The following is a 15,513-nucleotide window of genomic DNA, read 5'->3' as shown; positions in this document are numbered from 1 at the left end:
CAAACTATGCAGAAATGTTCTCATTTTCTTCAGTGGACTAATTCATTCATTCATTTTATACTGGAGTATATATAGAAGAACAGTTGTTGTTGTTGTTATATCGTGTGACTAGAGCACACACATCTCAAAACATTTATTTGAAATATGTTTGGTGAAACGCTGTACTGCTTTTTAAAATGTCCCTTCCATAAATATGTATTCACAGTATTCATAGTTTCACGGACAATATTGCAAATATTGTTTTTTCTCTTCGTATGATAACCTTTACTGGTGTTCAATAGACTTTACAGAGACGAATTATTTGACTACAGGATAACTTAATGTAGTTCAACAGATCTGACTCAGAGTGCCGCTGTTGGTCAACGTGTAGGATTGTGATTACATGAATTCCGCCCCTCCCTTTATCATCTCAGCATATGAGACAGAAAAATAATCTTACAAACATCTCCGTGTAGCAGGGAACAGCCAGGGCACTATACGGTCGAGGATGTGGATGTTTTACTCTTTAATTGTGGCTATACAAACGACGAAAAACACGTTGTGTTTGCATTAAAAGGGCGAGCAAGCCAAAGGAATACCCTTATTTCACGGATTTTACTGTGTACCTCTGACAAAGAGAAAATGTCGGGCAACACCGTCGTGTGGCAAGTATTGTTGTTCTCTTTGCTCCTCTTCTTCTGTTCGGTGCACGGGCAGGTCAGTTATTCTATTCCCGAGGAGATGTCGAAAGGTTCTTTGGTCGGTAACATAGCGCAGGATTTGGGTTTAGATTTGAAAAGACTGAAATCCGGCAAAGCACGTATTTATACGGAGGACAGTACTGAATACATCGAGCTGAATAAAGACAGAGGGGTCCTGCTTATCAAGGAGAGGATAGATCGAGAGACGTTGTGCGGGCAGAGGACGCCATGCGCCCTGCATTTTCAGATTATTCTGGAAAATCCCATGGAATTATATAGCATTAATGTTGAAATCACGGACATAAACGACAATCCCCCGAGCTTCGAAAAGACTGACATGAAATTTAAAATCAGTGAATCGGCAGTTATTGGGGCTAAATTTGTGTTAGAGAGGGCAAATGATGCTGATGTTGGCGTGAATGGTCTTCAGAGTTATTCTTTGAATACAAATGATAATTTTGTACTTAAATTGAAAAACCAGCCAGATGGTAGAACATTTGTCGAAATGGTTTTACAGAAGCCATTGGACCGGGAAAAGCAAGATACTCTATCTTTGGTTTTAGCTGCTGTAGATGGGGGAGACCCACAGTTATCTAGTACTGCACAGATTCACATCACTGTCTTAGATATAAATGATAATGCGCCTGTTTTTACGCAGCCGATTTATAAGGCAAGTGTCGAAGAGAATGTTCCAAAGGGCACAGTTTTAACAACAGTCAGTGCTTCAGACGCAGACCAAGGCTCTAACGGAGACATCGTATATTCCATATCAAATATTATGGATGAAACACGCGACATGTTTGAAATAGATGAGAAAAGTGGAGTGTTGAAGTTGAAAGGAACCGTTGATTATGAAAAAGCACAACATTACGAAATAGATGTGCAAGCTAGTGATGAAGGGGGTCTAACTGATTCGTGTAAAGTACAGATCGATGTTTTAGACACTAATGATAACGCGCCCACAATCAATATATTATCAATGTCAAATGTTATTGCTGAAGATTCGAAGCCTGGAGTTGTAGTTGGCATGTTTAAAGTGCAGGACCCCGATTCTGGAGATGACGGTCGAGTTGAGTGCTTAACCAAGGATAATTTACCGTTTACTCTAAAAACGACAACAAATGGGTTTTACAGTCTCGTTACAGATGATGATTTAGACAGAGAAATGAATTCAGTGTATAATATCACAGTGATGTGCAATGATGCAGGTTTGCCATCGCTCTCCAGCAGCATCAGTCTCTCGTTACGACTATCAGACGTCAATGATAACGCGCCCGTGTTTGAAAAGAGCTCGTATGAGGCCTCAGTTGTAGAAAACAACACACCGGGGATCTCTATTTTCAGGCTATTAGCTAAAGACGCAGACTGGAATCAGAATGCCCGAGTGTCTTATATGTTGGAGGAATCCTCAGTTAATGGAGTCTCCGTCTCCTCTTATGTGTCTGTCAATGCTGAGAGCGGTGTCATTCATTCTGTGCGCTCGTTTGATTATGAGCAACTTAAATATTTCCATTTCCACGTAAAAGCGCAGGATGGTGGTTCTCCCCCACTGAGTAGCAATGTCAGCGTGGTCATAACTATTCAAGACCAGAACGACAACGCACCGCAGATTCTTTATCCAGTACAGACCAGTGGTTCCTTCGTTGCTGAAATTGTGCCTCGGTCAGCAGATGTGGGCTACCTTGTCTCTAAAGTAGTTGCTGTTGATGTGGACTCGGGGCAGAATGCCTGGCTCTCATATAAACTACAGAAAGCAACAGACAGAGCGCTATTTGAAGTGGGCACACAGAATGGAGAAATAAGGACTATTCGCCAAGTCACAGATAAAGATGCAGTGAAGCAAAAGCTCACTGTTGTAGTGGAGGACAACGGACAGCCCTCTCGCTCTGCTACAGTCAATGTGAATGTGGCGTTGGCTGACAGCTTTCCAGAAGTACTCTCAGAGTTCAGTGACTTTACGCACGATAAGGAGTACAATGACAACCTGACTTTTTATCTCGTCTTGGCCCTGGCTGTAGTTTCTTTTCTCTTCATCGTATCCATAATAGCCATACTGTCAGTAAAATGTTTTAGATGGAGACGTGACCGGATGTTTTATAAATCCAACGGAAATCTACCGGTTATTCCGTATTACCCACCCCTTTACGCAGACGTGGGGGGTACAGGAACTCTGCAACATGTGTACAACTACGAGCATTACAGGACAACAGACTCCAGAAAGAGTGATCTGAAGTATGTCAGACCTTGCAATCAAAGCATCATCAGTCTGGATAACACTGAAATACAGACTCTACCGCATGTGCACAACGAGAAATTGATTGACGACACTGACGATCAGGTGAGCGTTTAGGGGTGAGATATATTCTCTACTCTACTATGCTATGCTATACTATACTATACTATACTCTATAGTACTATACCATGCTATATTGGACTATGCACATCCTCATTTTATATTAAAATTCCAAATTCTAATGACATTTAGTCAGAAATTACGTTATGTATTTATTTGTAAAACAGTCCGTTTTTTGTTGTTGTGCTCAAGATACTACTAAGAAACATACTAAAGGATGACTTTTACTGTATGCAATATTGATGCCCCCACAATATTTTGAAGGTCTTGTTGCATTGGAATCCAGTATTGTGAGTAGTTTTTTATCAGTTGATTTTTTTTTATCAGAACCATTTGTATACCTGTGCTAAATTTGCAGTTCTCAGGAAGATATACAGCTTCCATACTAACAGCCAGTCTAATTCCTTTTAACATGTAGTAGTCGCTCCTTCTAAGACATACATTCTTACATTTAAAGGCGTGTAGTTCGTCTTGTTCGACTCATAGTGCCGCTGTTGGTTAGTGGGTTGCAGCTGAGAGAAAATATATCAGGCAGTTCCTCCCACTCGGCGTCGAGAGGAACAGTCAAACACAGACCGTCGTACTGTTAACATGAACAGCAAGGCAGGATATTTCTTTTGTTTGTTCACGGACTATTGAAGGACTTGGATGTATGCATTTTGGATAACTGTCCTCGCCGATGATTTCAGTTTAAAGTGATACATGTTTTACGTTTTTACGAAGAAAATGCTGGGCAAAAACAGGACACGGCAAGTACTATTATTCCTTTGGATCTTAAGCCTCGGTTTAGTCCGTGGACAGGTTAGCTATTCAATTCCAGAAGAAATGCCTAAAGGCTCCTTTGTTGGAAACATAGCGCAGGATTTGGGATTGGATTTGAAAAGGCTGAACACGGGAAAAGCCCGCATTTACACCGGAGACGATACTGAACACATCTCGCTGAACAAGGACAGGGGAGTCCTTTCTATCAAAGAAAGAATAGACAGAGAGGCATTATGTGAGCAGACTACGCCATGCGCACTACATTTTCAGATCATGCTAGAGAATCCTTTGGAATTCTACACAGTCACGGTAGAGGTAACAGACATAAATGATAACCCCCCCGTTTTCAGGCAGAGTGAAATGAAATTTGAGATAAACGAATTGGCACAAACAGGCTCCCGTTTCGTTTTAGAGAGAGCGAATGACGAAGACGTCGGTGTCAATGGTCTCCAAAGCTATACACTGAATCCGACCGATCATTTCGTTTTACAATTATATAGTGACCCAGAGGGAAACAAAAATGTCGAAATGGTCTTACAGAAATCATTAGATCGAGAGATAAATGATAATTTATCATTAATGTTGACAGCTTTGGATGGAGGAGAACCCCAAATGTCTGGAACAATGCAAATACAGATCACAGTGTTGGATGCGAATGACAACGCACCAGTCTGCTCTCAGTCCGTCTACAAGGCAGTCGTGTCAGAGAATTCGCCACCAGGGACTATTTTAACTACAGTTAGTGCCTCTGACGCGGACCAAGGCTTACACGGAATGGTGTCATATTCAATTTCTACAAAAGGCGCAAATTCCATGTTCGACATTGACTCCCGCGAAGGAGTGGTCAAATTAATTGGAAGCATTGATTATGAAAAACAGAAATATTACCAACTAAATATCCAAGCTAGAGATCACGGGGGGCATGCTGATGTATGTAAAGTGATGATCAGTGTGAATGATATAAATGATAATAAACCAGTCATAAATATAATGTCGAAGTCAAAAGAAATATCTGAGGATTCAGAAAAAGAAACCGCTGTAGCTATACTTAGTGTACAAGACCCAGACTCTGGAGAAAACGGAAAGGTCCAGTGTTTCATAAACGACAATATACCGTTTTCACTCAAATCTACATCAAGCAACTTCTTTAGTTTGGTCACTGATAATGAGTTGGATCGAGAGCGACAGAAAGATTATAACATAACCGTGACGTGCACTGATGAAGGAGTGCCCTCGCTCTCCAACAGCGTCACACTCTCCTTGCATATATCAGATGTAAACGACAACGCGCCTGTCTTTGAAAAAGGTTCATACGAGGCCTCCATTCTAGAAAACAACTCACCGGGTCTATCCATATTCGCCATTCGCGCACAAGATGCAGACTGGAACCAGAATGCGCGTATCTCATACATGCTAGAAGAATCCACAATAAATGGAGTATCTGTTTCAGCTTACGTATCCGTCAATGCTGATAATGGAGTAATCAACGCACTGCGCTCTTTCGACTACGAACAAATCAAAGATGTCCAGTTTTACGTTAAAGCCCAAGATGGAGGCTCTCCTCCACGGAGCAGTAATGCGAGTGTGAGAATCATTATTCAAGACCAAAATGACAATGCCCCTCAGATGCTATATCCAGTGCACACAGGCAGTTCCCTTGTGGCTGAAATGGTGCCTCGTTCAGCAGATGTGGGATATCTTGTGACGAAAGTGGTGGCTGTTGATGTGGACTCTGGACAGAATGCCTGGCTCTCATATAAGCTGCAGAAAACCACAGAGAGGGCCCTGTTTGAAGTGGGTGCACAAAATGGAGAAATAAGAACCATTCGCCAAATCAATGATAAAGATGCTGTGAAACAAAAGATCTCCGTTGTAGTGGAGGACAACGGACAGCCCCCTCGATCGGCTACGGTCAATGTTAATGTGATCGTAGCAGACAGCTTTCCTGATGTGCTCTCAGAGTTCAGTGACTTTACGCACGACAAGGAATATAATGACAATCTCACATTTTATCTCGTCTTAGCCTTGGCGGTAGTTTCTTTTCTTTTCATCGTTTCCATCATTGCGATTTTTTCAGTGAAATGCTACAGGTGGAGACGAGAGCGGATGTGTTATAAATCCAATGGACACCTCCCTGTCATACCGTATTACCCGCCTCTTTACGCAGATGCTGGCGGCACAGGAACTTTGCAACATGTGTATAATTATGAGGTGTGCAGAACAACAGACTCCCGAAAGAGTGATCTGAAAAACATGCGACCTTGTAGTCAAAGTATAATTAGTCTCAACACCACCGGAACCCTAACACTGCCACATGCGCACAGAGAAAAACTCATAATTGAGGATTCAGACGATCAGGTGAGCTAATATTCAGATATTTTGGGGTTATTGTACATCACACATTTAGTATGTTAAGACAATGTAATGATTTGCAATGATCAATGACAACTTGCAATAATTATGGCAAAAACAGTTGTTAGAGTCGAGCCAGTGTTGTCGCTGGCCTTGGTCCTGATTTGAATCAGTTTCATAGATCAGTTCACAAGGAACTCTCTCTCTCTCTCTCTCACACACACACACACACACACACACACACACACACACACAAACACACATACAAACACACAAACACACACACACTTATGTAAGTTTGAATGTATATATTCATAAGCTTGTATCCATATAATGTGTCTTCATATACAGTATATGTGTATCTATTAATAAGTCTTTTGCCAATGCGTAAGGGTTTTCACTATATTTTTTTTTATGATTTGTGTAGTTGGATAGATTGGACTCTAAGTGCCGCTGTTGGTCAGTGGGTTAGAGTTTGCTGTAAACATTTTAGTGGTACCTCCCCATAACGTCACAGTGAATCAGATAAAGAAAGCCAGCCTTAACCCGCGCATCTGTAGTCGGGGAAAAATATCGAGTCGGGCACAGTTTTCTTTCTCTGCAGGTTGATTTCCTGATGTAAGATCACTGCGCTGCACAATACTACTTTGGAATACACGAATAACCGGATATCTACGTTTTTCTGACAAGAGAGACTGTGTTTAGTACGGATTTCTGAAAAGAAAAATGTCGGCCAGGACAATGGCGCGGAGCTTACTGGTATTGATGTTGATTCACTGTCTCTGTTCGGTGCATGGTCAGGTCAGTTACTCCATTCCAGAGGAAATGTCGGAGGGCTCTTTAGTTGGTAATATCGTGCAAGATTTGGGCTTAGACATAAAAAGACTGAAAACAGGCAAGGGCCGTATCTTCACGGGTGACCAGGCAGACTATATTGCGCTTGACAAGGACAGGGGCATCCTTCTCATCAAAGAAAGAATAGACCGAGAGGCGCTGTGCGGACAAATATCGCCATGTGCTTTACATTTTCAGATAATTCTAGAGAACCCGATGGAGTTATACAGTGTGACGGTAGAAATTACGGATATTAACGACAATCCTCCCAGTTTTGAAAGAAGTGAAATGAAATTTGAAATAATTGAAAATGCTGCAATCGGTGCTCGTTTTATTTTAGAGATAGCAATTGATCCTGATGTTGGTACTAATGGTCTCCAAACCTACACCTTAAATCCTACAGATCATTTTCAACTGAAATTAGATCAGCAGCCAGATGGTGAGAAGATTGTAGAAATTGTCCTTCAGAAATCTCTGGACCGGGAGAAACAGGAAGATATGACACTGGTGTTAACTGCAGTTGATGGAGGAGAGCCTCAGATGTCAGGGACAGTAAAAATACACGTTAATGTGTTAGATGTAAACGACAATGCTCCAGTTTTTACGCAGCAGATTTATAAAGTATCGGTTAAGGAAAACTCCGCTAAGGGAACCCACTTAACCACAGTAAGTGCCACTGATGCAGACAATGGATCTAATAACGTGCTCACCTACTCTTTGTCACGAAGAGCTGCTAGTATATCCGACATGTTTTCTGTAGACAGGCGCAATGGAGAAGTTACGGTGATTGGTCAACTGGACTACGAGAAAGCGCGAAATTATCAATTCTATGTAGAGGGTAAAGATGAAGGGGGCCTTTTAGATTCCTGCAAAATTATCGTGGACGTTATAGACGTGAACGACAACAGTCCAGTTATTAGCACTATATCAAAGTCCAGTACAACAGCTGAGGATGCCCCACTTCATACAGTAATTGCTATGATCAGCGTGAATGATCCAGACTCAGAAAACAATGGTCAGGTGAGCTGCAATATGAATGACAACATTCCTTTCGCTATCAAGCCATCGTCAAATCGTTTCTACAGCATAGTTACTGATAGTGAATTAGATCGGGAGACAAACTCTGTATACAACATAACTGTAACCTGCTCTGATGAGGGTGTACCCTCCCTCTCCAGCCGCGAAGAATTGTCTTTAAAAATAACCGATGTAAACGACAATGCGCCCGTGTTTGAAAAGAGCTCTTATGAGGCTTCTGTTTTAGAAAACAACACACCGGGGCTCTCGATTTTCACTGTCACAGCGCGAGACGCAGACTGGAATCAGAATGCTCGCGTGTCATACATACTGGAGGATTCGTCTGATAACGGCGTGCCCATGTCGTCTTATGTTTCTGTTAACGCAGAGAGTGGTGTGATCCATGCTGTGCGGTCATTCGATTATGAGCAGGTTAAAGCTTTTACATTCCACGTAAAAGCGCAAGACGGAGGCTCTCCTCCACTGAGTAGCAACGTCAGTGTTAAAATACTTATTCAAGATCAGAATGATAATGCACCACAGGTTCTATATCCAGTACACACTAGTGGATCTCTTGTCGCTGAGATTGTGCCTCGTTCAGCAGATATTGGCTATCTGGTCACTAAAGTAGTTGCTGTTGATGTGGACTCTGGTCAGAATGCCTGGCTCTCATACAAACTACAGAAAGCAACAGACAGGGCGCTGTTTGAAGTGGGCGCACAGAATGGAGAAGTACGAACCATTCGCCAAGTCACTGACAAAGATGCTGTGAAACAAAAGCTCACTGTTGTAGTGGAGGACAACGGACGGCCCTCTCGCTCAGCTACAGTAAACGTTAATGTGGCGTTAGCAGACAGCTTCCCTGAAGTACTCTCGGAGTTCAGTGATTTCACACATGATAAGGAATACAATGACAACCTGACTTTTTATCTCGTCTTGGCCCTGGCTGTAGTGTCTTTTCTCTTTATCGTATCAATAATAGCCATACTGTCAGTAAAATGCTACAGATGGAGACGTGAACAGATGTTTTATAAATCCAACGGAAATCTACCGGTTATTCCGTATTACCCACCCCTTTACGCAGACGTAGGGGGCACAGGAACTCTGCAACATGTGTACAACTACGAGCATTACAGGACAACAGACTCCAGAAAGAGTGATCTGAAGTATGTCAGACCTTGCAATCAAAGCATCATCAGTCTAGATAACACTGAAATACAGACTCTACCGCATGTGCACAACGAGAAATTGATTGACGACACTGACGATCAGGTGAGGGTTTTGGAGTAAATAATTTTTTCTACACTATTATTCTACGCACATCTTACTTTATAGTATTATGTTATAATTGTTATGCATTCATTGTCATGTTCAATATGAAGCCTACTGGAATGTGAATTTTTCAATGTGTTGCGAAAGTCTTGTTTTGCAGTTTACATTGTGCGTAGTAGCAGTGTATCCGTAATTAGTTCATATTTTTTGTCAGCATTCTTTCCATGGAATTTAGTTCAACACAAACTGCATATTTGGGTGTCCCACTAACAAGTGCAATTCGTTTTAACAAGTAGTGGTGTTTGTAACAGTAAGACTATTACAAAACAGTGAGACTGATTTACACTTCTCGGTCTTTATTAAGTCCAGTCATGTTATTAATTCTCAAAAGAAAGCATATACTTAAATGTTGTGTAGTTCGTCTAGTTCGACTCGTAGTGCCGCTGTTGGTTAGTGAGTTGCAGCTGAGAGAAAATATATCAGACAGTTCCTCCCACTCGTCTCCATACGTCGTCGAGAGGAACAGTCGAACGCAGACCTTCGCACGGTTAACATGAACACCAAGACAGGATATCTCCTTTGTTTGTTTGCGGAAAATTGAACGAATTGGATGTACGCTATTCGGATCACTTTACTCTGCAAACAATTGAATTTGAAGAACTGATATACTTCTTTAACATTTTTAACATTTTTACGAACGCGATGTTGGAGAAAAACAGGATACGGCAAGTACTATTATTCCTTTGGATCTTAAGTCTCGGTTTAGTGCGTGGACAGGTTAGCTATTCAATTCCAGAAGAAATGCCTAAAGGCTCATTTGTTGGAAACATAGCGCAAGATTTGGGATTGGATTTGAAAAGACTGAACACGGGCAAAGCCCGCATTTACACCGGAGACGATACTGAATACATCTCGCTGAACAAGGACAGGGGAGTCCTTTCTATCAAAGAAAGAATAGACAGAGAGGTATTATGTGAGCAGACTACGCCATGCGCACTACATTTTCAGATCATGTTAGAGGATCCCATGGAATTCTACACAGTCACAGTAGAAATAACAGACATAAATGACAACCCCCCTGTTTTTCGAAAGAATGAAATGAAATTTGAGATAAACGAAATGTCACAAACAGGGGCACGGTTCGTCTTAGAGACAGCAAATGACGAGGATGTCGGCGTGAACGGCCTTCAAAGATATACACTGAATCCGACGAATAATTTCATACTTAAATTACACAGTGACCCAGATGGTAATAAAAACGTCGAAATGGTTTTACAAAAATCGCTAGATCGAGAGAAGAATGATCATATAACCTTAATGTTGACAGCTTTAGATGGAGGCCATCCGCAGATGTCTGGAACAATTCAGATACAAATAACAGTGACTGACGCCAATGATAATACACCTATTTGTTCTCAGCCCATATATAAGGCTAGTGTAGCAGAAAATGCTCCAAAAGGGACTCTTTTGACCACAGTTAGAGCCACAGACGCCGACCAAGGCTCATATGGCACAATATCATATTCGATTTCTACCGAGGCTGTAGAAGCATTGTTTAAGATAGATTCCGATGAGGGTGTGGTACAGTTAATTGGGGATCTTGACTATGAAAAGCAGAAACATTACCAGTTCAATGTCCAGGCCCGGGATCATGGGGGTCACACTGATGTTTGTAAAGTGATGATCAGTGTGACTGATATCAATGACAATAAGCCAAGCATTAGTATAATGTCGAAATCAAACGCAATATCTGAAGATTCAAGTAAGGATACTGCCGTTGCGATTCTTAATGTGCAGGACCAAGACTCCGGAGAAAACGGGAAAGTGCAGTGTTCAATAAACGATAACATACCATTTTCGCTTAAATCAACGTCAAATAACTTTTTTAGCCTGGTAGGGGACGGTGACTTAGACCGGGAGCGACAGCCAAATTATAACATTACTGTGACGTGTACTGATGAGGGAATGCCTTCGCTCTCCAGCAGCCTCACTCTCTCCTTACAGATATCAGATGTAAACGATAACCCCCCTGTGTTTGAAAAAGCCTTATATGAGGCCTCCATTCCCGAAAACAATTTACCGGGTCTCTCCATATTCACCATCCATGCAAAAGATACCGACTGGAAGCAGAATGCGCGCATTTCATACATACTACAGGAATCCACCGTAAAGGGAGATTCTATCTCGGCTTACGTGTCTGTTAACGCTGACAGCGGTGCTATTCATGCGGTGCGCTCTTTCGACTACGAACAAATCAAAGATTTTCAGTTTCAGGTTAAAGCCCAGGACGGAGGTTCGCCTCCACAAAGTAGTAATGTTAGTGTGAAAGTTGTTATTCAAGACCACAATGACAATGCCCCTCAAGTGCTTTATCCAGTGCATACTGGCAGTTCCCTTGTGGCTGAGATGGTGCCTCGTTCAGCAGATGTGGGATATCTTGTGACGAAAGTGGTGGCAGTTGATGTGGACTCTGGACAGAATGCCTGGCTCTCATATAAGCTGCAGAAAACCACAGAGAGGGCTCTGTTTGAGGTGGGCGCTCAGAATGGAGAAATAAGAACCATTCGCCAAATCACCGATAAAGACGCTGTGAAACAAAAACTCTCCGTTGTAGTGGAGGACAACGGACAGCCCCCTCGATCGGCTACAGTCAATGTTAACGTGGCGTTGGCTGACAGTTTTCCTGAGGTGCTCTCAGAGTTCAGTGACTTTACGCACGACAAGGAATATAATGAGAGTCTCACATTTTATCTCGTCTTAGCCTTAGCAGTTGTCTCTTTTCTTTTCATCGTTTCCATCATTGCGATTTTTTCAGTGAAATGCTACAGGTGGAGACGAGAGCAGATGTGTTATAAATCCAATGGACACCTCCCTGTCATACCGTATTACCCGCCTCTTTACGCAGATGCTGGCGGCACAGGAACTTTGCAGCATGTGTATAATTATGAGGTGTGCAGAACAACAGACTCCAGAAAGAGTGATCTGAAACACATGCGACCTTGCAGTCAGAGTATAATTAGTCTCAACACCACCGGAACCCTTACACTGCCACATGCGCAGAGAGAAAAACTCATAATTGAGGATTCAGACGATCAGGTGAGATCATATTCAGATATGTCAAGGTGATTAATTGTACATCACTCTTTTACTGTATTCATTTCAACATGGCTAAAATGGGCAAACATATCATTATGAGTTAATTGTTACATGCGTTACAGTGGGTTACATGAGTAACAGTGGGCTGCATGGGTTACAGTGCCAGTTCAGCATGGTCGCTGGCCTTGGTCCTGAATGAAATAGCTTGCAGTTTCAAGAGCCAGTTTGAATGGATCTCTCTCTCTCTCTCTCTCTCTCTCTCTCGCTCTCTCTCTCTCTTTCTTTCTTTCTTTCTTTCTCTGTATTTGCATTTATATACATATGTGTTTATACATACATACAGATATTCTCCTCGTTTTCCCATATAAACATTTATTTATGTATAATGTCTTCCTTTGCACATATGTATGTCAATATTTTTAGATTTATGCAGTTTGTGAGGTTGGACTCCAAGTGCCGCTGTTGGCCAGTGTGTTAAATTTAGTCAAGTAGATTTCAGAAGTACCTCCCCTCAACGTCACAATGTATGAGAGAAAGAAAGCCAGCACCACGGATTGTTAGTAAGCGGACAAACATTGACTCGGATTTTCTGTCGTTACTGCTTGATATCCTCAGACAACAACTTCATGAGTGGAACACGGAAATACTTCACTAATTGCACATCTTCATTTTCTTAACGAGGAAGATTGGATTGATTTTGTTCACGGGTGGTTCGGATTGATTTCTCTTTGCAAAATGTCGACCAGGACAATGAAGCAGGGCGCACTGATATTTGTCCTGATACACTGCCTCTGCTCCGTGTACAGTCAGGTCAGTTACTCAATTCCAGAAGAAATGGCGACGGGATCTGTAGTGGGTAATATAGTGCAAGATTTGGGTTTAGACATGAAAAGGCTGAAGGCAGGAAAAGGTCGAATCTTTACGGGAAACCAGGCGGAATATATCGCACTAGACGCAGTCAGAGGCGTCCTCCTCATCAAAGAGAGAATAGACCGGGAGTCACTGTGCGGTCAGACGACGCCTTGCGCTCTGCATTTTCAAATAATTCTACAAAACCCGATGGAATTATATAGTGTAACAGTAGAAATTATGGATATTAACGATAATCCTCCTACCTTTGAGAAGAGTGATATGAAGTTTGAAATCAGTGAATATGCAGCGGTAGGTGCTCGGTTCATGCTAGATATCGCAGTCGATCCAGATGTGGGTATTAACGGTCTCCAAAGCTACAGTTTAAACCCAACAGATAATTTTCAGTTAAACTTGAAAAGTCAGCGAGAGGGAGGAAAAATCGTAGAAATGGTTCTTCAGAAACCTCTAGACCGGGAAAAACAAAAAGATGTGGCGTTAGTCTTAACTGCAACTGACGGGGGTGAACCACAAATGTCAGGAACAGTCCAAATACATGTAACTGTCTTGGATGCGAATGATAATGCTCCGGTGTTTACGCAGCAGGTTTACCGAGTATCCGTTATTGAAAACTCACCCAAGGGGACCCGATTGACTACTGTAAGTGCCTCAGATGCTGATGACGGGTCTAATAGCATAGTCACTTATTCATTGTCACGTAGTACTGCTGCTATATCTGATTTGTTTGAAATAGACAGGGATAATGGCGAAATTATATTGACTGGCGACCTTGACTATGAGCGCGCTCGAAGTCATGAGTTTTATGTTGAGGGTAAAGATGAAGGAGGACTCTCAGATTCCTGTAAAATAATTGTCGATGTCGTAGATGTAAATGATAATAGCCCAATCATTAGCACTGTATCGAAATCCAGTTCAATAGCCGAGGATGTCCCATCTAATACAGTTATCGCAATGATCAGCGTGGATGATCCAGACTCAGAAAACAATGGTCAGGTGAGCTGCAATATTAATGACAACATTCCTTTCGCTATCAAGCCATCGTCAAATCGTTTCTACAGCATAGTTACTGATAGTGAGTTAGATCGGGAGACAAACTCTGAATACAACATAACTGTAACCTGCTCTGATGAGGGTGTACCCTCCCTCTCCAGTCACTCAGATTTATCTTTAAAAATGACCGACGTAAACGACAATGCGCCCGTGTTTGAAAGGAGCTCGTATGAGGCTTCTGTTCTAGAAAACAACACACCGGGGCTCTCGATTTTCACTGTCACAGCGCGAGACACAGACTGGAATCAGAATGCCCGCGTGTCATACATACTGGAGGATTCGTCCGATAACGGAGTGCCCATGTCGTCGTATGTTTCTGTTAACGCAGAGAGTGGTGTGATTCATGCTGTGCGGTCATTCGATTATGAGCAGGTTAAAGCTTTTACATTCCACCTAAAAGCGCAAGACGGAGGCTCTCCTCCACTGAGTAGCAATGTCAGTGTTAAAATACTTATTCAAGATCAGAATGATAACGCACCACAGGTTCTATATCCAGTACACACTAGTGGATCTCTGGTCGCTGAGATTGTGCCTCGTTCAGCAGATATTGGCTATCTGGTCACTAAAGTAGTTGCTGTTGATGTGGACTCTGGTCAGAATGCCTGGCTCTCATATAAACTCATGAAAGCAACAGACAGGGCCCTATTTGAAATGGGCACACAGAATGGAGAAATAAGAACTATCAGACAAGTCACTGATAAAGATGCTGTTAAGCAAAAGCTCACTGTTGTAGTGGAGGATAACGGACGACCCTCTCGCTCAGCTACAGTAAACGTTAATGTGGCGTTAGCAGACAGCTTCCCTGAAGTACTCTCGGAGTTCAGTGATTTCACACACGATAAGGAGTACAATGACAACCTGACTTTTTATCTCGTCTTGGCCCTGGCTGTAGTTTCTTTTCTCTTCGTCGTATCCATAATAGCCATACTGTCAGTAAAATGTTACAGATGGAGACGTGACCAGATGTTTTATAAATCCAACGGAAATCTACCGGTTATTCCGTATTACCCACCCCTTTACGCAGACGTAGGGGGCACAGGAACTCTGCAACATGTGTACAACTACGAGCATTACAGAACAACAGACTCCAGAAAGAGTGATCTGAAGTATGTCAGACCTTGCAATCAAAGCATCATCAGTCTGGATAACACTGAAATAAAGACTCTACCGCATGCGCACAACGAGAAACTGATTGATGACTCAGAAGATCAGGTGAGGGTTTTGGAG

The 15,513-nt window shown here is 42.2% G+C and overlaps 3 protein-coding genes across 29 annotated transcripts in view; all 3 read left to right on the top strand.

The window, feature by feature from the left end:
- The window catches only part of LOC105912957 (protocadherin gamma-A11-like), a 208,080-nt gene that overhangs the window by 129,288 nt on the left and 63,279 nt on the right, over positions 1 to 15,513 (top strand). The window contains exon 2 of one of the 27 annotated variants that reach the window (XM_042710812.1): positions 9,083 to 9,140. The exons of 22 other annotated variants lie outside the window; for them this stretch is intronic. In XM_042710812.1, the coding sequence (XP_042566746.1) occupies positions 9,083 to 9,088 (6 nt within the window). In that variant the 3' untranslated portion in view covers positions 9,089 to 9,140. Of the gene's footprint in view, positions 1 to 6,400; positions 9,271 to 9,562; positions 12,367 to 12,905; positions 15,499 to 15,513 lie in introns of those variants that run through there. 4 more of the 27 variants (XM_031587218.2, XM_012831027.3, XM_031587220.2 and 1 more) reach the window with 4 other exon arrangements.
- Positions 2 to 3,036, top strand: LOC116225202 (protocadherin gamma-A2-like). The gene has a single exon (XM_031587250.2). It carries the CDS (start codon positions 622 to 624, stop codon positions 3,028 to 3,030), a length of 2,409 nt encoding a protein of 802 aa, XP_031443110.1. The 5' UTR covers positions 2 to 621; the 3' UTR covers positions 3,031 to 3,036.
- On the top strand, positions 3,076 to 6,316 carry LOC105902857 (protocadherin beta-16-like). The gene has a single exon (XM_012830537.3). The coding sequence runs from the start codon at positions 3,736 to 3,738 to the stop codon at positions 6,160 to 6,162; it is 2,427 nt and encodes an 808-aa protein (XP_012685991.2). The 5' UTR covers positions 3,076 to 3,735; the 3' UTR covers positions 6,163 to 6,316.

The sequence above is a fragment of the Clupea harengus genome, chromosome 20 (assembly GCF_900700415.2).
Source record: "Clupea harengus chromosome 20, Ch_v2.0.2, whole genome shotgun sequence".
Taxonomy (NCBI): Eukaryota; Metazoa; Chordata; class Actinopteri; order Clupeiformes; family Clupeidae; genus Clupea; species Clupea harengus.
This window is presented reverse-complemented; position numbering and strand designations above follow the sequence as displayed.